Source organism: Ailuropoda melanoleuca, chromosome 15, assembly GCF_002007445.2.
Source record: "Ailuropoda melanoleuca isolate Jingjing chromosome 15, ASM200744v2, whole genome shotgun sequence".
In the NCBI taxonomy this organism is placed as follows: Eukaryota; Metazoa; Chordata; class Mammalia; order Carnivora; family Ursidae; genus Ailuropoda; species Ailuropoda melanoleuca.
In genome coordinates this window covers 70,800,712-70,822,989 of record NC_048232.1, presented here as the reverse complement: position 1 = coordinate 70,822,989, position 22,278 = coordinate 70,800,712, and the positions used below count along the sequence as shown (strand labels likewise).

The window sequence follows — 22,278 nt, the reverse complement described above, 5'->3', positions numbered from 1 at the left end:
CAGTGGACACTCAGGAGTGGGACTGGGATGACCAATACAATGGCACTTCATCCCATAGCCTGCAGGGGATACATTACTTGGCTCTCTAGAGCCTGGAATTTTCCAAATAACCACATGACTCCAAATCAGCTTTGGTTTATTTTGCAACATGGCTCCTTTCCAATTACCCCTTGTCCCAATCATTCAAGAGGGATGCCTTACAAAGTCCGAATAATGGTTCCTTTCCTTACCATGGTGCTGCTGGTAACCCCTAGTTCTGTATGTATGTATTTATGTATGTATGTACTTCAGTAACTAAAAAACTTTAAGTCAAGATTTTAAAATTGGTATATAATGTCTTTAAAATGTTTTCTTGGACTCTATGACTAGGATGAAGGTGAGAGTACAGTAATAAAGGAGCTGTGTAAGTGCCTATCTACAAAGAACAGAAAGATGCTTTCTAAAGCTATTGCTTGGGAGTGAAAGAAGTTATGGTGGATTGTGCATTTGAGTGCAATGTTTTTTCCTTTAATGATTTGAGTCAGCCAGTGCCCCAAGCCACACTGAATGACCCCTCTGGGAGTGTTCAACTGTCGTGCTGCCTCTCTGGTATTTTGTTCCTAGTAATGTACTCCAGATAGAGGGAAAAAATATTCAGCTAGGCCATGGATTGCTCAGGCCAGTGCATCTGGGGACAGAGAGAGATCATCAGGTGACATTAAGAGGGTGATGACAGACCTTAGAATCAGGAGAACTGCTTGTTCCATTAGGTAGTTTGTTTCTCTCATCCATTCTAAGTTATCAAAGTTTAATTACAAAGGATTTTATAAATATGTACATGTAGCAACCACCTAAATCTTTGATACAAGGATGGTAATTAGTGGCCTAGCTAAAATAGGAAATAAAACAAATGTAGAGTTCAATCTAGAATCAATATAGGAGAATTGGTAAGAAGACTGTCTGGAATTGTTATTCCTGATTCTATTCCTACTCCCAGGAAAAAGAGGCCAAACTTGTATTTCTAGAATTCTTTCTAGGGAACTTCAGTGAGGAAGGAGAAGGAGGGTCAGACATGGAATTTGGTGAGTAAGGAGGGGGAAGAGTTTGGGGGTGGGGTGGGAGAGATGTTGGATGGAGATACAGGGAAGGAAACAGAGATGGTTAAGGGCTGGCTGACCCCTAACTTTAATAGCTCATATACATAAATATTTGTAAGTTATAAATCAAGCTAAAGTTGGTTACTAAAACAGCAGTACAGTCTTCATGAGCTAAATCCATAATGAGTTGGAAGGCCAGGGTTGAATTTTGGAATTATCAGATTCTTCAGAGATACTTGCCAAAATATTGTAACCCACTGCCAGTCTCCAGTCTCCCTGCTTTTTACATCCCAGCTCCTTCCTGCACCACACCACGAGGGTTCTCAGGCACACATGTGCAGATGCCCCAGCCTCACGCACAAGCTCTAGTCACATCCCCCCACACCTCAAGCTCCTGACAAACAGGTGTCTGTAAGCCAACCCTTGGGCTTAGGGTGCATAAACTGGTGACGAGTTTCTTTCTTCGGGTTTGGAACTCAGGGAAAACACCCATAAAAGCCCTAAAAGTGAGCTGGAGTTCAGTCTATAAGAAGAGGTGTGGGATGGGGCGCCTGGGTGGCACAGCGGTTGGGCGTCTGCCTTCGGCTCAGGGCGTGATCTCGGCGTTGTGGGATCGAGCCCCACATTCGGGCTCCTCTGCTGTGAGCCTGCTTCTTCCTCTCCCACTCCCCCTGCTTGTGTTCCCTCTCGCTGGCTGTCTCTATCTCTGTCAAATAAATAAATAAAATCTTTAAAAAAAAAAAAAAAGGTGTGGGAAGGGTTCCAAGTAGGCACATCCCCTTGACTTCATGGCCCTCCTGCCCTGTGGAGGGAGATACAGGTGGAGGAGGGCCAGAGTGAGGCTCTTGAAACCAGAGGGGTCCCTCTTGCCCAGCTCCAAGGCCGGTAGTAAGTGGTAGAACTGTCTAGTGTTCCCACAAAGAACACCTTTAAAAGTAGCAGGTGAATAGACAAGCTATGGCTTTGGAGGTTGAAAGACCCCAGGTCCACACTTGTCCAGGAAGTTTCAGAATCAGTTGTCTTTGAGTGGACCATAGTGGGCGGACACAGACATCTCTGTTGTCCTCAGTGTGGATTGAAATGGAGAGACCTTCCTTCTCTCCATTTTCTAGGCAGAGAAAATAATCCAGCTGACTCAGGGCCTGAAGTAGGACCTCCAAACAGGACAGAGAGAATTTCTCAATCTCCCTGGCTAGTGGAGGGCTCATATTTTAATTTGATTTAGAAAAATAAAGTCACACGGCATGTCTTGTACTTCCTCATAGTGTGATACATACATGGATAATAACAAAACACAAGCCACATTATCCAACTTCTGAATCGCTATAGTGCTCTCTTACACCTGCTGTCTGCCCTGTTTATGTTTCCCATTGTTTACTAGTCTTCTACGTTATAAACTCCTTGAAGGCATGAAGATGCTTATGCATCGTTGGGTTCTAGCTGAATCCATCACAGTGCTATGCACACATCAGATATTCGATAACTCATTTGTTGATCTCAATAGAATGTTTCAGAATTATTAAAAATGAGTGGCCAAGGACATATTACCTTATTCCAATGTTTCTTGGAACTAGTGGGGTTTTTTTTTCTATTTCTGTATTAATTTAGGTGAAGCATTCATTAAGCTTTCTTTTAAAGTAAGTAAATAAGCGTGATCCTTTAAAACACTTTATAAACGTTTAGTTTCCAAAAAGAATTCTTGGTAAATTCTGATATATAATTTTTCTCAAATAAAGTGGAATTCAAACAAAATTAGGACAAAGTTGTAGGAAAGCTAATAGCAATGACAGCTTCTGACATTTTTTGCTCTTTGCAGTTTCAAAAGAGACTTTTTCTTCCTTTTTGGAACTTTGTGGTGCAAGAACACCCTTAATAAGAGAAGAGATCATATGTAGAAAAATAACGTTATCTAGTACAAAATATTTTTGAGAGCGTAAGTCATGACTGGAGAACCAATATTTTGTAAGGATACTTTACAGTCATTTTTAGGCAATGTTTATAAAAAGCCTAACAAACTTGACCCTGACTTGGCAAAAATCAGTCAATGAGGGTTTGAATTAAGCAACCAGCTCAGTTGCTGGGGTTCTGACCCAGCAGCCAAACTGATTGGTTTTGCCAGATAGTCATTCATTGGGTTTGCACACAGAGATATGATCTTCTTGACTTTATAGATACACCAGACTTCTCTTACATAAAATAATGTATAAATATATTTTCTGATTAAAATGGATATTTACATAGGGATTTCACACATTTCACAATTATTGAGATATGGGATGGTAGCCAATACTCTTAACAACCAATAAGGCAGGATCACCAACCCAACAGAATAGAAGAGGCCAGAGTCTGGACAACAACACGAGTTGTCCCTTGCTGTTCCCAAAGGTACTACAACTACCTGAATCATCCACTCCTTCCCTTGGTGAAACCCACATCAACCCGGGAGCATGACCACCACAACTTCCCAGCCTTCATCTGGAAAGAAAGCAGAGCAGATATTTTCAAATGCAGTCCCAGGATGCTATGGGCCCATCTGCAGGTCACAATGTATTTAGCTCCTAGGACAAAAGACCAAAAAGAAGAAATGCGGGGAGGCGAGGGAGTGAACAATAGTGGTGAGGTGACCTACTCACACTTCACTCCACTCCCTGAACTGAAATTTCTGTAGAATGACAGGAAGAGTGAGAGGAAGGCGCCGAGAAGATGACGAGCTCCTACAAATGTGTCTCAGCTTCCAGATTTTGACGATCTCCGTCAGCTGGAAAGGCTGCCATCAGCAAACCCCGGATCCGTAACTGCTCTGCAATCTGCAGAAGCTCTCTGTCACCATGACTAGCTGTTTTGGCAGGAGTCCTGGTGCATTCAGCCAGGAGGCCGCACCAGAGTCCAATGAAGGTCAGGCCCAAGTTGAGTAGCACCCCGGCTCCCAGCCTTTTGTCCTCAGTTCTGTCTGAGCACCCAACCCCAGACACATAAATGAACACCATGTCACCTCATCATAAGCACTTCAGATTTATTGTACCATTTACAGAATACGTTTTCCCTTCCATTGAGAAAACTCATCTGAAAGACTTTATGAAGTCTTACAGAGAATTCAAATGGGAAAAAGGGGACAGATCCACTGGTGTTAAGCGGGAGTGTGTGAACTAAATAGCCCTGCTTTGCTTAGAAAAATCCCTAAGATCAAGAAAAGAGTGGGTTTTCAAGAGCAAGATGGGTTTTCAGGATCTGACTGTGCTGTATTGTACAATGTGTTTTTATTCTGGAAAAAAAGCAAGCATTTACAGCCTACTATTTTAAACTAAAACAACTGCTTTAGCTAATTCTATAGCTTGATTTTTTTGTAAAGTACAGTGACCAGGCATAGGCAATAATGACCAAAAATCTGACTTCAAATGAAATTTTGTATGCAATTTTTAATTAAGCAATCCGTGCAAACATTTTTTTTCTTCTTCTTCAACATCAGGAGGAAAGAAAACGACCACACTTAAGTGCCTGGTGGAAAAACAGAAAATGCTTTCTCATTGCAACCAGATTTCAAAGCAGTGGAGTGTAGGTAGGCAGGGCCCAAGCCCTTAGTATTCCTCGGGATTGCTTGATTGCAAGTCTCGCAAATATGAATCAATTATGTTAGGAGGCACACCTTGCAAGAGGAGCCTGCAGAAGGAAAGGCCACCTAGAGAGGACAAAGAGGAAAAGGCAAAGTCAAAACCGTCTACACGAAAGATTACTCAAATACTACTTCCTGACTAGCTGCCTAGAAATGTGACTAATTATGTTCCAGTTAGTTACAAAGATTCATTCAGTCCCTACTTGGAAAACTTCTAGGTTTAGTACTTTTAAAATTTAAAGCACTTGGCAATTAGAAGAAAAAGCAAGTTCCCGGCAGACCCATAGCAGCTTTTTGTTCCCTGCTATTATTCAATCTTAGTTGAAATTCCTGACTGGTCGGAAAGTATCTATTGCTTTTGGAGAGGTTTTGGGATTCTTCCACAGATGATTTAAGCCTTCTGACCGAATGGCAGAATAAATGCAAGCCATGTTATGCATCAGCGGGAAGGGCTGTTCCCTGTTTGTTAATGTTCTTTTATTATTGTTATTATTTATTAATTTATTTTAGAGAGAGAGAGTGTGCGAGCAGGAAGAGGGGCAGAGGGAAAGGGGAGAATTTTAAGCAGACTCTGTGCTGAGCGTGGAGCTGGACGTGGGGCTCAATCTCACAACCCTGAGATCATGACCTGAGCGGAAATCAAGAATCAGACGCTTAACCGACTGGGCCAGCCAGGTGCCCCTTTTAATATTCTTTTAAATTAAGCACAAAGAATTCCTATTCAAGCACATTGGAGAAGAAAAGAGGGACCACTCCTTTAACTTTGGCTATTTATACCCTGTCAAAAGTGCACCAATTGGAAAGATTTTCTTAACAAGAGTAAAAGCCATCCAAAACCTTCTGAAGGTGAAACACCTACTAATATTTCAAACTTACCTTCCAGGTTTCTGAATTGTATTTAAAAAAATAAAAATACCCCTCACAAGACAGAACCCATGAAACCATAAAAATTCATGGTCCTTTAAGGAAGTGCTTCACTACTTGCTAATAAATTCACGTCCAGGCAAAAACAGCATGCCATTTGAACATTCTTAAAACTTATTTAATGCAAATTTGGGAAAGTCATTCTCCTTTTTAAAAAAAAAAAATTCAAGTCACATATTGGTAGAAATGATGCCACTTATGTACATGTCCATTCCTTGATGCAAAGCGTTCAGAATGCTTGGGTATCATTTTTATCTACATTAAATGCTTTAATTCGTGCGCTACTGCATTCCACAACTTGCTGCATGTCAACAGGAGATTGCTGTGATGAATAAGTACTAGCTGTTAATTTCAAGATCCTTAAACACAAATTAAAACTACAAAGTTAGAGATTTTAAACAGTCTATTTTCATTGGATTGCATAATGAAAATCATGCCATACTCCGCAGGCTTTGTATGGCTTATGACAGTCATAAGCTTCATATGCCAAAACCATATGAAAGCTTACCTTAGATGATAATATACATTCAAAAATCCTTACTGTGCTACGACTAAGGGAAAGAGAGAGAAAGAGAGAGAGAGACGTTGTAAGCATTAATAAAGTGCTAAAACCAAAGTTGAGTACTTGTTGGATGAAATTATAGTCACGATTATGATGAGGTGATTTCATTAATCCTTAGTCATGTGAAAGATGGAGGAAAATAGAAGCATATGGAATGAAGGGCAGGGATCCAGTCACTTCAAAAGGATCATTAATATGTAAAACATTTATTAATATGCACAACCACTTTGCCCGAACAGGTGGCAAAGCCAATCTGATTGTACAGGGAATACTTATGGTAAGAGCTTCCAAACCATTAGCTTAAAAAAAAAAAAAAAAACCTACAACATATATATATTGTGTTTTTCAACAAAAGAAAAACAGAGATAATAGACAAAGCATTAGTGTACATATATATATGTTGAAATTCTAAAAGGCAAAATTATCAAGTAGATATAATATTAGACTAGCATATTCTATAATATCGTATTCTGAACTGATTATATATAACTGATCTAAATATACACAAGGCTTAAACAAACTTAGACTAGAAAGTGACCCTATGTATTATCTATAAAACTTTAAAGAAAGAGCCTTAATTCTGTCATCTCTGGGAATTGTAAACTCAGGCATAAATTTACATCATTAGAGTTTATGTCAGGTTGCTTACCCAGACCCAAAGAACTTCTTAATTCATTCTTCCAAATGGGGGAGCATTATACATATAGAATAGGACTCATTTATTGCTTAATAGAGTTAGTAATGGGGGGACTGAAATTTTCTTTCAAGTTCATAAATGAAATAATATTGGTCCTATGAAAATATCCAAAGTGCCCCACAGATAGATGGGTCACAGATATTCTACTGGTAAGTTTTTCACTGGAAATCTTAAATATGAAAGTTTCCAAATATTGGATCCAAATATTTCCAAATATTCTATTTGTGTCCTCTCTCCATCAAAAATGTCCAGAACACTTTTTCTACAGCTTAGCAATTTAAAAACATTCAGTCTTCTGAATTTTAACATGAATCTAAGGAAACTATGGTGGAAACTATCTTAAAGGAAGATCATATTTCTCTATATTGAAAAAATGAAAATATTAAAGAAATGCCACTGAGTCCCAAGTTTTAATCATCCGATGTCCACCATGAGGTCATCTTCAAATGTAGCTCTCTGGCTTTATTTATGGGGATGTGTGGTATGGTACTTAGTTTTCTGACAAAACATAGTGCCTACATTAATTAATATCCTTGAATAATTTGGCCTTCCTGTTCATGGCATAAACACCGTATGCCATGAGCTGCTAAGAAATACAATGAAAAGCAAGAAAGTCAAGCTTTACATGCAAAGTGCGATTTCATGTAAGAGGAATGGAACAGAAAGTAGAAATATCCAGTGGGATATGAACTTTTAAAACCTGTTGCTGCCCCTCCAGGAAGACTGGTTGTCCAGGGGTATTTACTCCTTGATATATCACTGTAGAATTAGAATATTTGTACCAGTATTTATTTATTCTCGGTTGACATTCTTACCTTTTTTTTTTTTTCACAGCTTAACTTGATTCAAGTCACCTATTATCAGATAACAATCTGATGATAAACAATCTTGGCTTTACTCTTAGGACCAAAAGTTTTCACCAGTATAGCACAGTTGATACCTTATTATGAACTTACATACTAGACTACATTACTTGTATTATTAAATGCAATCACTACCCAACTTACTATACAATTACTATAAAGGATATATCATCCATATGTACAATATTATTTGCTTCTATGGAGGACCCCAAATGTTTAACCATTTGTGAAATAATCATTTTATATCATTAGCAACATCTGTTTATTTTCAAAGCATGCAGGCGTGGTAATGGGCTGTTGTTGTTGTTCTTTATTGGATATTGAGACACAAGTACCAACAATACCTTGAAAATAATAAGGCTAGGAGTTGAGAAACCAGATATATTTGCAACTGTTAACTTAGCCTGCATTTAGAGCTAGTAAACAGTTAATGTTTAAACTTGTAAACACTATCTCAATAGTCACATTTGACATATTCTAAGAATATTATTGTTTTATATTTGAGAGAAAAAAAAATTTCCTCTTGTTCAGTTATGAATCTACAATACTGTATTACTTGAGGATGGATAGAAATCATAGAGAAAGAATACTTTTTTTTAAGTTATAAAAATTTTTTTTTCAAGAAGTATCTTCAATGTACTTACACTAGACTTAGGACTAAAACCTCTTTTTATATTAATAGCTTAAGTATTTACTACATTTTTTTCTAAATAGATATTTACAAAGTTATCTTTCTGATTTTTGGATCATTATTTCTTCATTACAGAGAGGTAGAAAAAAATAAAGATTTTGGTTTTCACAGAAAGGCAATATAATATAACAAGAAAAAGAGAAAAGACATTTGGATCATGTCACCCATTATCTCATAACTGACTCTGACATTTGTAGGAGTTCTCATGGTATCCCAAAGTAGGTTTTGATTGTCAAAAAAAGCTTCAGTATAAAAATTATACTCAGTTACTATAAAAACTGATTAAGATGACAGGTTATTCAGAGACTTTTCTACCACATAAATCCTTACATGTTTTCTTGGTTTACATTAGTTGCAACACTTCTAAAAACTAAAAACTAGTATAAATGAAATGCATATCTATAAATGAAGATTCTCTAATGAGATTTTAAAAGCAACTGATTATAATATGGATATGCTATATTCTATATGTGCAATAGTAAACACTAAATCAGCAAACTTACGCATATATATACGTTTCACAAAACAGTAAACTAATTAAAAATAGTATAAACTCCTTAATTGCAGTTTCATTAGATGAGCTTTTGCACTAGGCTTTTTTTCCCCTAATAAATGTATTATATCAACAAAGTCATATCCCTCTGACTTTATTCATTCCCATTGTGCTGTACACATACTAGCATTCCACTGAAATTAACATTCCTTTAGTTAACAAGAATTGCAAGAGATGAAAATAAGTCTACTAAAATAAATCAGAGTGAGTGCAGAATGTAATAATGTCTTCTCTCCCAGAATTCTCTCTCCCCTTCCCCCGCCACCCCCAGATATTTTAGCAAACTGTTTGGATTTTGCGGTAAGGGCAATAATTAAATGATTTTCTTTCATTTTAGTCTATACACGAGATCTTCGATGTCATACCTTTCACCTCCAGTTTGCATTCGATCTCCACTGTCCCAAGGTCATTAACTGCTTTGCAGCAGTAAGTGCCTCCGTCGTAAGGGCTGGGCTTGCGAATCTCCAGAGTACAGACCCCTTGGTTGCTGAACATTCTGTACCTTGGGTCATCCACAATAGCAACTTTGTTTTTCATCCAGGTTATTTTGGGCTAAGATTGAAGTAAATGGGTCAAAACATATCAGTACGTAGCTTAATAACAGACCATTAAAACCAGTGACCAGATTTTAAAATGTGGCTTAGAAAGAAAGTACATCTAAGGAGAATCCACATCTGCTTGAGCACTATTTCTCTCAAGTCAAATTCTGCTTAGTGCTTGGCAAGAAGACGAATGAGCAGTTCTGAAGAAGCAAGCCAGACTTGTTCAGAGGACAGCTCTGGGGCTCTCTTCCCAAACAGATTCAGACGCGTTCCAATTTGATCTACAGGTCCCTGAGGTCAGCTCATCCTGGAGAGTGTATACCATGGGCATTTTCCAGAGAATACCCATTAGGTGTCATAACCATCTGCTTTTCTTCACTTCCTTTTCCTGACATTCTTTTCTAAATCTTTATGTGCTGCTTATGCCTCCCCACCATCTCATCTCTCCTCAAATACCTCTATTCATCATCCAGTGGAATAGGTCCACTTCAGGTAATGCAAGATCAGTAATGACCAGTCACCCTGGAAGACGACTTTATTCTCCTTGGCCTCTGAATTATACTTGATACCCTTGACCCTCCCCTCCTTTCCCATATTGTCTTCTCCTCCCTTTGGTAAATGCGTACTCTCCACATTCTCTCTTCCACCTCTTAAATACTTTAGCCTTGCTCAGACCCTATAGACTTGCTTCTCTGTTTCCTTCATACCATCACCTTCCTCCTTCCTCCTTTCAAATGGACCATTCACTGAGGCTTAAGCTTTGGACTTTGGCTTTTCACTCACTACTGTCTTTCCTTGATGAAATTCCTTTTTAGAGCTTTGGCTCCAAGAGGTGGAATGTAGCACTCCCATGCCTGGGGCTTCCAAATCAAGAGTCACAGCTCTGGCCTTTCTCCTAAGCTCTGGTGAACCACTTCTCTCCCTCCTGGTCATTCCCATTTGGATATATCGATGTCACTTCCAACTAAACAGGAATTCAGGATCTTCCTCTCATCCTCAGTCTACCTTCTCCCTTGACTCCTCTGTTCCTGCTCATGGTACAATGCAGGAAAAATACCACTTCGCAATTTTTCCAGATTCTAGGGCACTTTTCCCACAGTGCTATCCAGGAACAGATATCTTTATGGGCAACATTCATTAATTCATTATTCTTTTCAAATGCCAACAAGAAGCCTTAAGACCTTTCTGAATTTCTTCAATCAGATGTGATTTCTTCCTTCCTAGTACTCTGTACCCTTACTCCAGCACATTTTAAATTCTGCCTTGCATTATAATATCATTATTTGCTTTGATCTGTTTCAGAAAATTTGATGAATTAATATTACCACCTAATTTTTCAGGTGAAATAATATTACTTCCATCTCCTTACCTCTCAGCTTTTTTTTTTTTTAATTTAAAGATTTTTATTTATTCATACGACAGAGATAGAGACAGCCAGCGAGAGAGGGAACACAAGCAGGGGGAGTGGGAGAGGAAGAAGCAGGCTCATAGCAGAGGAGCCTGATGTGGGGCTCGATCCCATAACGCCAGGATCACGCCCTGAGCCGAAGGCAGACGCTTAACCACCGTGCCACCCAGGCGCCCCTCCTCTCAGCTCTTTTAAGAACAGGTGTTTTGGTTTTTCCTTAGTAGGTATCCTTTAGTTAGTAAAGAAATGTAAGCATGTTTTATTACTATATTTAAATGGTAGACCTCATTATCCACCAACACCATAACGCTGCCCCCTTCTTCCTATCCCAGAGAAAGACACAATAGCACTTGGAAGATCAGTTTATATTATTGCCCACAATAATAATATGTCTAATATAAAAAAGGGAATTTGGGACTAATTCTTAAATTTAACTAATGTGATAAAAAAAAAAATAGTACCTTAGGATTTCCTCTCACACTGCAGTTCAGGGTGGTATTGTAACCAGCCACAGCGTAGGTGTTAACCAAAGGCTGAGTGAACATGGGTGCCTCCGTGAAATCAAAATCTTCATACACTGGATTTTTGTAGATTTTACCTTAGAAACAAGCATTAGAAATACACGAATTGGCCTGAGAATATATTATTCTTGGCATATTTTACTCATGATTAAAATTCCCCTGAGCTTAGAAAAACATGTAAAAACATGGGTGAACACACGACATTCATTCTGAAGGGTACAAAGGACAGCCAATCCCATCTGGGACAGAAAGCCAGCGTGGTCCTCTGACACTGAAAGAAATATTGAGAAGAATTTGCTGTCTGAGTATTTTGAGCAACAGTGTGCTTTAATGTGAAAGCAATGAGAAAGGGCTTTAAGGAGAGTGGCTTATTTGAAATGAAACCCCTAAGCCTCTGACTTGAGCCATTGCTAGACCCACAGCCCAGAAACTGGAATGAATTAAAGCTTACATTTTTAAAAAATGCATGATTAAATATAAAAAATTTTTTACTGGTAAAGTGAACATTTTACTTGAATATTTTTACCACAATTTAAAAATGTATGTTTATCAGTTTCTGAATTCCCATTCGTCACATGTCCTCTTCCAGGCCTCTCCACCTCGTCATGGAAAACTGAGGTTTCCAGATGTCCAGTTGTGATATTGTGATTTATAATAAGAAGTAGCTATTTGGTCTTCTGGCCACATTTCTGGCACAGAGCTCCTAAAATCCTTGAAATTTCCTAAGTGAGGGGAGTTGTAAAGGGGTCTTTTTTACATTAATGAGGTGACCTTTGGACCCAAGGATGGGGATCGGTTGCCAGGGAAACCAGCCCTGTGATTAATGGGTTCAAACTTTCAGCCCCATCCCCAGACCTCCAGGGAGGGGAGAGGGGCTGGAGCTTGTGTTCAATCACAAAGGCCGGTGATTTAATTAACCATGCCTATGTAGCGAAGCCTCTATTCAAAATAAATAAATAAATAAATAAAAACCCCTCCCAACCCACATACTGGAATTGAGTCCAGAACCCTCTTTATGTTGGTCCACTGTTAACTCACCATCCTTGGCAATCACAGCGCTCTCCTTAGTCATTGTTGCGTCCTCACTGAGGCCACACATGTTCTCAGCAAAGATCCGGAAATAATACTCATTTCCTATGACCAGTTCAGAAATGGTGGCACTAGTTCGGTGATAATGCTCAATGACAGTGAACCATTCCTACAAGAAAAAAAAACTTTTTGAGACAAATCATTTAAAAATAGGCAAATATTCCCACTGCTGATTAGAATAAAGAACAGGGAATGTTTCCTTAGCTAAAAGAAAAATAGTGCTGATTTTTATATTAAGAGTAATAGCAATGTACATTTAATTTGTTTAATACTTTACAATAGACTTATACTTGACTATGTATAATTTAATTTTCATTTACACATTAGATTCATATACCCTAGATGTGAACTCCTACCTTTATATTTTCTTCATAAGTATATAGTGTCTGACACCTAGCTTTTGTATAACGAAGTATCATTATAGAATTTTAATTTAAACTTATTTATTCTGAGGAAGAGATGATATTAAATCACTAGAGAAAAATTAATACCACCCAAAAAATTTGCCTAATATTTATTATTTACCCTCTCACCACTCTAGGCTGGTCATATTCTATCACCTTAACCTGGCTAGGTTTTTTTCACAGAACTTGCTACTTTAAATTACATTATCTATTTACTATTTTACTTGTTCATTCTCTACCTCCTTCACTGAAATGGGCACGCCATGATGGTAAGACAGACTTTTCTTCTCACCCCTGTTTCTCCAGTGCCTATTATGATACCTGGCACATAATAGATACTAAGCAAAAAATAAGTGGTTATTGGCTACTTGAATGAACGAAAGAATGTATAGCTAAAACAAGTAATTTTCTTTTCAGTTTTTTCCTCACCATACTGAGAAACAGAGTGGTCTCAGAGTTTATTTTGCAACCAGTAAAGAGCCACACTGCATCATGCATGTTTAGTACCACTGAGAAAATATGTTTTGTGACAGAAAGTTCATAAAGGAAAAGGATTTTTCTAGGAATTTTTAGGGGCCATCGTTATCTCTGTATTTTGGATATTTTTAAGACACCAGACAATTGTAGTTATGTCCTCCTTTATTCCCAAAGCACTTTATTCCAACAGTTAGTGTATTGTTTTATCATTTGGTATTATGATGTCTTTCTTCTTGCCTAGATTGTGACTGCTTCCTTTTTTTTTTTTTGATCTAGCAGCTAGAACAGTGCTCGATACCTAGTAAATGAATGAATAAATTAATGCGTTGGCACACATGATGAAAACAATGTTTACGAAGTTACGAATGACAACAGAATTTAAGTGAAGAACAGCACCTGTAGCCACAATGAGACAATGGTGTGGTGATCTCCTGGGACTTACAGTGGGCAGAGGGCACATCTTTGGGTCTATAGGTCTGTCCCTGCTGAAATGCAACAGAAACACAGGAGTGCAGGGGTTAGGGATCAGCCCCTGTCACCAGGTAGAACTCAGTTACATGAAGCATTGAGAAAGTCCTGGTTCACCTGGACTTGACTGGATATCTAAGAAGACAAACACTGGGCAGGTATGCTGGGGGTGGAAAAATGGGGGGGTGCCTGGAGGACCTTCTATAAGAACCCTGGTACCGCTGGATTCACTGCCAGTATCTGGGTCAAGGTCCAAACAAGAGCCAGGGTCCAAACAAGAGCCAAACAAAACCCTCTCCCCCTTATAACTTAGGCCATGAAATTGCAATCTGATGCTATTTCATAAGCAGAGTTCTTACTGAGATCTACTGGCATAAATGCCTAAGGACTTCCTATCAATATCATTAAGTATGATGTTGTACTCTTCCTGTGAGAATGAAAAATGGCTCTATGCCGTTGTGTGTCCAAATAGTCATTTATTCATTCATTCACTTATAGGTAGGGCAATAGTACGGTGTAGTGGATGGATTCTGATGCAGGAACACCTCTAACATTTAAAATCTGATGAGCAAGTCAGTCTGGGTTGCTTCTGGAACACACTTCCTTCTTCAGGACCTTTGCACATGCTATTCCTTTAGAACGTTTCTTTTTCTAACTGGTGTCTTTCTGTCCATGTTACCCAACATTTATTTTATAAGGAGGAAGAGTTGCATGGATGTAAATTTGAGTCAGAATCCAGAATGAGTAAATATTTGGTGAACAAATGAATTTATTAAATTCCATTGAACATTCTGCCAGCGGCTTTACATTGTTTTAGCCTCAGGATAACCAAGCAAAGTAAGGATTCATGTGCCTATTTTATAGATGAGGAAAATGAAGACCAAAGAAATGAAGTGACTCTCCATGTGCACGTGCTTTTAAGTGGCAATGCTGGGATTCAAGTCCAACTCTCTGCGGCTCCTAAGGCCTTACCCTTTCCATGATGCCACATTGTTACACACGCCCACCCCCCCTGCATTCTTCACCACAGAGGACCTCATGCTCCACCTTTATCTCTGATAAAATGTGATTTTGCTGCTGCTGAACCAGAGAAAGCCAGACCTTACCATGCTTTTCTTGTCGGCCTTCTGGATCGTGTACCCTGTGATGGCTGCATTTCCATCATCCTTTGGTGGTGTCCATGATAGAGCAACATTCTCTCCCCAGACATCCTCAATCTTCACCATTTGAGGTGGACCTGGACGGTCTATAAGATGAATTCATGGCATCACTGTGAGATCACTTTCCCTCTCAACCTATGCAGTGGTCCTCTCCTTAACAGTGGTTTTGCTTTCTGTGGGCAACTGAGGTCCAGAAGCAGATGCTCCTTCTTCTGACACTATGTCAATGGTAGCCTAATGCTGTGTCATAATGCCTGCATGCGTCATTCAACTCACTTCATGTCATCATGTAGGCATTTTATCATCTCACGTCATCATCAGAAGAAGGGTGAGTATAGTACAATGAGATCTTTTGTGAGAGAGACCACATTAACTTTTATTACAGTATATGGTTATACTTGATCTGTTTTATTGTTATTGTTGTTGATCTCTTACTGTGCCTAATTTATAAATTGAACTTTATCATAGGAATGGATATATAAAACAAAATATAGCATATATAGGGTTTGGTACTACCCATGGTTTCAGACATCTGGGAACGTGTCTCCATTGATAGAGGGGACTGCTGTAACTCATTACAGGAGGATATTTGAAATGTCCTTCCTTCCCTGCATTTCTACCCATATTTTTCTCACCCTTCTTCAACATCAGAGAAGTGGAATGCACTCCAGCTAAGCTTCTCTGGAAACTCTTGACTTTCATCTTCATGGAAAGAAAAGGATTTTGGAAAGAAAACTGAAATGAAACTACAAACACCTCATTAGCCATCCCTCCAAGGGCAGGCTACTGGCAATGAAGCACAAGGCTACCCTGCCTAATGGGAAATGTAAGCTGACCCTGGACTCCAAATCCTAGAGCCCATCTGGGCCAAGCATCTCTGGCTTTTGGTGAGAGGCATGGAGGCCACAGCCTGTGAGTGGGTTTCTCTGTTGTACCCAAAAGATACCTTTAACGGGCATGAGGAAAACTTGTTTTATCGCTCTGCCAACATAAATTTGGAAGTAGTAAAATAGCTAAAATGATAACCATTATTTATTGAGTACTTTGGGTGTGCAAGCAATGGCCCAGGCACTTATAACTACCTGATAAAGTAACTACATGGCAAAGTAGGAAAGAAAATTCTTTCATATGTTTCAGAGGGCAGTGCTCTTCCAGACACTCCCATGGGGGCTCGCATTCCAATGGAACGCGGCCAGATCCAAGGGCACCGGTTAGCCTCAACACTCTTCTCAACTTAACAAAAATCAAGAAGGTTTAGCCAGTAGGAAGAGAGTACTTAATTTAAAGGGCATGAACTTTCATCCAATCTGCCACAGGAACTTGCTCCCTTGGTGAGAAAACTCCTAGTTTCCGCAAATTTGCTGAAATATAGTAATAAAAATGACTGGAAACAAGGCTTCTATAGCTCTGCTTTTAAATGTATTTCTTGACATGGCAAAAATTATGGAAGTGAGAGGGGTCCATCTGTTAGACACCCTCCCTCTCTTCCCCTAACTCTAGACAGAAGTAAGAACTATACTTATTTATTGTTTGGACAGGTGAGTATCTGGCCCTACAGGACCAACCAATTTAGTGTTTAACTGTTTACGTACATCTTCCTTACACTTAAAAAATTTTCATTCCCCATTAAAACTTTATTATTAGCAAATTTTAGGTGTAGTAGGAAACATATTAAGTTATGTCTAGAATCTACTATGATTTTTATGCAAGAGTTCAAAACAGGAAATACTTCATCACCAAGGAGTTGAGAAACAGAATAAGAGAGAAGTGGATTATAAAGGAGTTTGTACTACACGGTTTGTACTAAAAAGTATATACGTTAATTTTCTTTAACATGTAGGCCCTGAGTCTCCAATGATTAGTCTTTTCAGTCAGTAAAAAATTATTTTGAAATACTAACAAGTCTTACTAATTAATCTATTTTTTTTAATTCTAAAAAGAGAATTTAACAAAAATTCTTACTCTTGCCCTAATAAGGCCAATTAGTCCTAATACTGCTTTGACAGAACATTCCAGTTCCTTCTTCCAAACCTACCAACGATCTGGATATCAATGGTTGCAGTTTCCATGAATTTTTCCACTTTGACTTGCAGATCGTATTTCCCAGAGTGGCTCCTCTCTGCTTTTCTGATAAATATGATTGTATCAGTCTCAGAGTTGCGGATGTTTATCTGATTCTTATCAATTTCTGCACCATCTTTCTTCCAAGTTAGTTCTGGTCTTGGTTTTCCCTAAAAAGACAGCAAAAGTAGAGGGGGAGGGAAATCAGATGGTCTCAAGACTTTCTTTTCAGCATTACAAAAAATGACAGTTGCTTACCCCATTCTAGGCAAAGTGGGAGACAGCCTGGTGGTCAGCCAACTATGGCAGGGACAGTGATACTCACCCTGCCTGTTGACGGCATTCTTTGTGCAAGGTTCTACATTAGCTACATGATGTTTACTATTTCCTTTAATCTTCACGTCAAGATAATAAGTATCATCATCCTCATTTTTGGATAAAGGAATGAAATGACTTGCCCAAGGCCTTGCAGCTTAAGTAAGGGCTGGAACCAGGTCTTACAGCTGGGTCTCTCTAATTTCAAAGCCTACGCAACACAGCATAATGGTTAAGAACATGGGCTCTGGGGCCCTGGAATCTGTATTTGGATGCTGACTCCACTTCTTAATAGCTGTGTGACCTTGAGCAAGTTGCTTAAACTCTCTGTGCTTCTATTTCCCAATCTGTAAAATGAGAACAATGACGGCACCTATCTCGCAGGATGGGTATAAAGATTGAAGTGACAGAAGCTGGACACACAGAGCCCCCAAATGTGGGAACTGGGATTAGTGCTAGCAGTAGACAAGGTGGGAAAGCTGGAGGGCAGATTCAGCAGCCCCAATCCACCCTGAGTGCCTGCCTAGTGCCAGCTCCTGGTTTTAGTTGAGGCTGTGGGGAGAGAGAAGTGGGAGGAGCCTTGCCAAGCATCTCTCTCCTCTTCCACTGTGTTTATACTCTCATCCTCCTTGGCTTTCCTTCTGCTTTCATGCCCTGTATGGAGAAGGTAACTGCCTCTTCTAAGCGGCAGGCCCCAAGTGCAATGAGGGTGGCTTGAGGTGGCTGTCCTATAGCTTGCTTGTCATGGGAGCCTGGGTGTGAATGAGCTCTGTGTGTATATTCAAATGTGTGAAGAGACTTAAATTCTAACTCTAGAGCCATGCTGTCTGAGATAAGAGCCACAAGCTACACATAGCTATTTAAACCAAAACTAATTTAAATTAAGGAAAATTAAAAACAAATCTTCCCAGTTGCACTGGTTCCAAGTATCACATTTCAAGGGCTCAATGGTCATATTTGGCTGGTGGCTACCATATTGGACACTGATGCTATAAAGCATTTCCATCATTGAGGAAGGTTCTATTGAACATTGCTGTCTAGAGTCATAAAAAGAGTCCAACAAGTAATGGAGTGATGGTGCAGTATGTGTGTGTGTGTGTGTGTGTGTGTGTGTTTGTGTGTGTATGAGACCAAAATTGATTATTGTAGGTGAAGCCTGGTTGATCTTGTAAACAACAGATTCTTTTGCTGGAGCAGTGATTTAACAATGTTTGCATCTTTCAGTTAGTCGCATCAGGATTTCAACATTCAGTTATCCCTCTTCCTCTGGCTTGGGGTGATTGTGGAAAGTAAGTACATGTTGTTTTCCTGAATGTTACACCAAGAGCTTCACCTAAAATGAAGACTAGTTTTATTACAGATGTGCAGGGCCAGAATCTTTAAGCATTTCTTGTTTTGGCATCTCCTTGGTGTTTCCTCTCTGCCCAACCATAGTCTCTGAGCTTCAGACCAGTCCAACCTAGGTGTCCTTCATCTCATGCAGAAGGAAAATCTATCAGTTTAACAGATTTCTCAACAAGCACGAGATTGTTGACTCACTCCCCAGATCTCTTGCATTATTTATCTACTTTCCCTCTGCAGAAATCCTGAATCGTGATGAGTTTAAATACTAGAGTACCTGTTTCTATTTCTTAAACACCCCAACACTGGAAAGAGAAAATAAGTGACCCTGAATTATTACCTGGAAAGGTATAACCAGATTCACAGCTTCTCCAACTCTGCGGATATAAGTTTGCTTCAAGTGCCTTGGGATGCGAATCTTGGGAGGCTCTGAGTAAAAGGAGAAGAGCATAATTTTGTGATCAGTAGAGTACGCTGAAAATAGCCTCACATCAGCATACTGGCATGATACTGGGATATCCTGGTGCTGACGTCTCTACAGTAAAATCCTAGATGTGCCATTACCAGATGTACTGTAACTTTGGTTCCAAACATTTTCTTCAAGCAGAGATGTTTGCACAGTTTGACTCAACAGAATTTATCCTTGACCTCCTTGATTTTATGGCAACTTCCTATTTTTATAGTCATTATAAGTCTAAAGCAACTTTATAGAAAAACACCAAATTTTCTCTTAGGACCTTCCATATATTTTTCATAGTTTCTAGCAGCAAGTGTATTCCCCGGTGAACATTCCACAAAAGATCTACAGGCACCACGTTGGCTGGTAGGACTGCCCATTTTTCTTCACCAGAAAAAAACAAAACAAAAAAGGTTTAGCACGTAGCACTTGTTATTTAGGTAATTCTGTTGGAATTGGACAGTAGCTTTCTCCTTGTGTAGCTCTGAGGTACATAATAGGTGGCTCTAGCCCGCTATGTATTGACGTTCATTAATTAAACACCATAAAGATACTAGAATGTGCTGTTACAGAACAATCAGAAGCAGAGAGTCAAAGGCCTGTAGGCTCACAGGGATAAAGCAGTTCTCATCACTTGAGTGCTTAGTATGTGACAGACGCTGGACTCAATACATTTCATGAGAGGACTCATTTACACCTTAAGGCCATCTTGTAGTATAGGTACTGTGTTACTTCATGATAAAGAAACAGGAGCATAGGAGGTTAAGTAACCTGCCCTTGGTGGCACAGCCTGCATTAGAAGCTGGAGTTGGCCTTGAGTGCCGACGCTCAGAAACACGGACTTCAGAGTCGGAGATCTGGGTTTAAGTCCTAGATCTAATATATAGGAATTCTGGTTTCAGACTCTCCTTCCATAAAATCCACATGATGAAAGCATCTAATTTGTACGACTGTTGTGAGGATTAAATAAGGTTACCCATGTAAAGCATTTAGCATCGTGGTTGAGAATAACGAGCGCTCAACAAACTTGAGGAGATGATGACGATGAAGATGACGATGATGATGCTTACTGAATACTGGGGCTGGAAGAGAACTTGGAGATCCCCCAGCTCCCTAACTTTACCTAGGAGGAAAAAGAAGCTCAGCCAGATCCTGAAGTAAACGCAACCATCATCATAACAAAGCTAACACATAGAGAGAGCTTATTCTGTGGCAAGCATTCTGTCAAGCAGCAACACGGATCAATGTATTCAATCCTCACAGCGTCTTGATGGGTCAGATACTATTATCATCTCTGTTTTGCAGATGAAGAAATTAAGGCTCATGAAGATCAAGTCTCTTGCCTGAGGTCACATGGCTAATACATCATGGAAGCAGGATTCAACTTATAAAGATGGTCTCCAGAATCTACTTAGAAAATGTGCAAGCTTCATGCTTTCTTTCATCCATCCATCCATCCTGTAACTCACTTCTAAAAGGTTTCAGGCAGCCACAACATAAGTCTGTGGCAGAACGTGGTCTAAACCCAGATATCCAGGCCCCCAGTCCAGTGTTCTTTCTCCTGGAGTGGCAACTCTCAAACATTTTGGTCTCAGTATTCTATCACACTCTTAAAAATTATCGAGGACCCCTCCCAAAAAAGCAATTTCTCAGCTTTTGTTTATGTGGGCTGTATCGATCAATATTTATCATATTAGAAATTTAAAAAGGACGTATGAAATATTTAGTTATTCATTTAAAAATAAAAACATAACTAACATTTTAATGGCATTAGTTTATATTTTAGCAAATCTATTTAATGTCTGACTTAACAGAGGATATCTGTAGTCTCCTATTCCTGCCTTCGGTCTGTTATAATATGTTGTACTGGTTGAAGTCATTTCAATTAAGAAAATCTGGCTTCACACAGACAAGAGAAATATCTTAATAAACTTTTTAGACAATTTGGATATTCCTTTTTGATTCTACACTAAAACATGACAAACTGTCATTTCTTTTCTTTTTTAAGGATTTTATTTGTTTGTCAGTGAGAGAGGAGAGAGAGAGAGAGAGAGCACAAGCAGGGGAGCTACAGGCAGAGGGAGAAGCAGGCTCCCCGCTGAGCAAGGAGGCTGATGCGGGACTTGATTCCAGGCCTCTGAGATCAGGACCTGAGCCAAAAGCAGACGCTTATCCAACTAAGCCACCCAGGCATCCCAGTAAATTGTAATTTCTTAAAGGCGAGCTGCAGTGTGGAATCTGAAGCCATTTCAATTAACTCTTCACACTCTGTTACATTAAAATCCATTGGTCTAGCTTACATTTTTAATATACATTTTACCCATGCATATTTTTTAACATGTATTTGTCTTTTGGAAAATATTGCTTCACCAAATTATGTAGATCTTCCAAATGTTGACACATTCCATTATTTAATGTCAAAAAATTACATCCATTAATATCACTGCCTATTTAACGAGGACAGTTTTAAGTGTTGAGAGCTGTTAAGTCCATGGGGGTAGATATAAGTTTTCCAAAATTCTAATTTTTTGTGAAAGTTCATTTTTTTCATTAAGACACTGACAACAAATACTATATGTTGTTTTCTTTGAAGTGACAGGCTCATTGCTTTCATTTTCTACAAATTGCCTGCCAAACAGCCCGTCATTTTTTTCAAGTAAAAATAGAATTTTCTGAAAAAGGTCACTAGTTCAGCCTCTCACTCAGTTGCACAAGTGCTATCTCTAGAGACAACCGTTGCACGCAGTAGGCAGTGTAAGGCCTCTGTACATGCTGTGCATTTCACTGCCACAGACACATAGGAAAAATGTGTACTCAAGGACCAAGGTTTAATAACATTAATAATTTTTATGCTTCATTAAGAACATGCCGAGGTGGGGCACCTGGGCAGCTCGGTCTGTTAAGTGTCTGCCTTTGGCTCAGGTCATGATCTCGGGGTCCTGGGATAGAGCCCCACCTTGGGCTCCCTACTTAGGAGGGAGTCTGCTTCTCCCTCTTCCTCTACCCCTCCCCCCTGCTCACGCTGTCTCTCTTGCTTGCTCTCTCTCAAACAAATAAGT

At 39.3% G+C, this 22,278-nt stretch overlaps 1 protein-coding gene across 1 annotated transcript in view; it reads right to left on the bottom strand.

Moving 5' to 3' along the window:
- Positions 1-4,472: 4,472 nt before the first annotated feature.
- Positions 4,473-22,278, bottom strand: part of MYBPC1 (myosin binding protein C1) — a 72,158-nt gene continuing 54,352 nt past the window's right edge. Inside the window, exons 25-31 of the mRNA XM_034643674.1 lie at positions 19,103-19,191; positions 17,081-17,276; positions 14,992-15,131; positions 12,486-12,645; positions 11,388-11,524; positions 9,342-9,528; positions 4,473-4,752 (exon numbers count right to left, since the gene is read on the bottom strand). Of these exons, the coding sequence (XP_034499565.1) occupies positions 4,652-4,752; positions 9,342-9,528; positions 11,388-11,524; positions 12,486-12,645; positions 14,992-15,131; positions 17,081-17,276; positions 19,103-19,191 (1,010 nt within the window). The 3' untranslated portion in view covers positions 4,473-4,651. The remainder of the gene's footprint in view (positions 4,753-9,341; positions 9,529-11,387; positions 11,525-12,485; positions 12,646-14,991; positions 15,132-17,080; positions 17,277-19,102; positions 19,192-22,278) is intronic.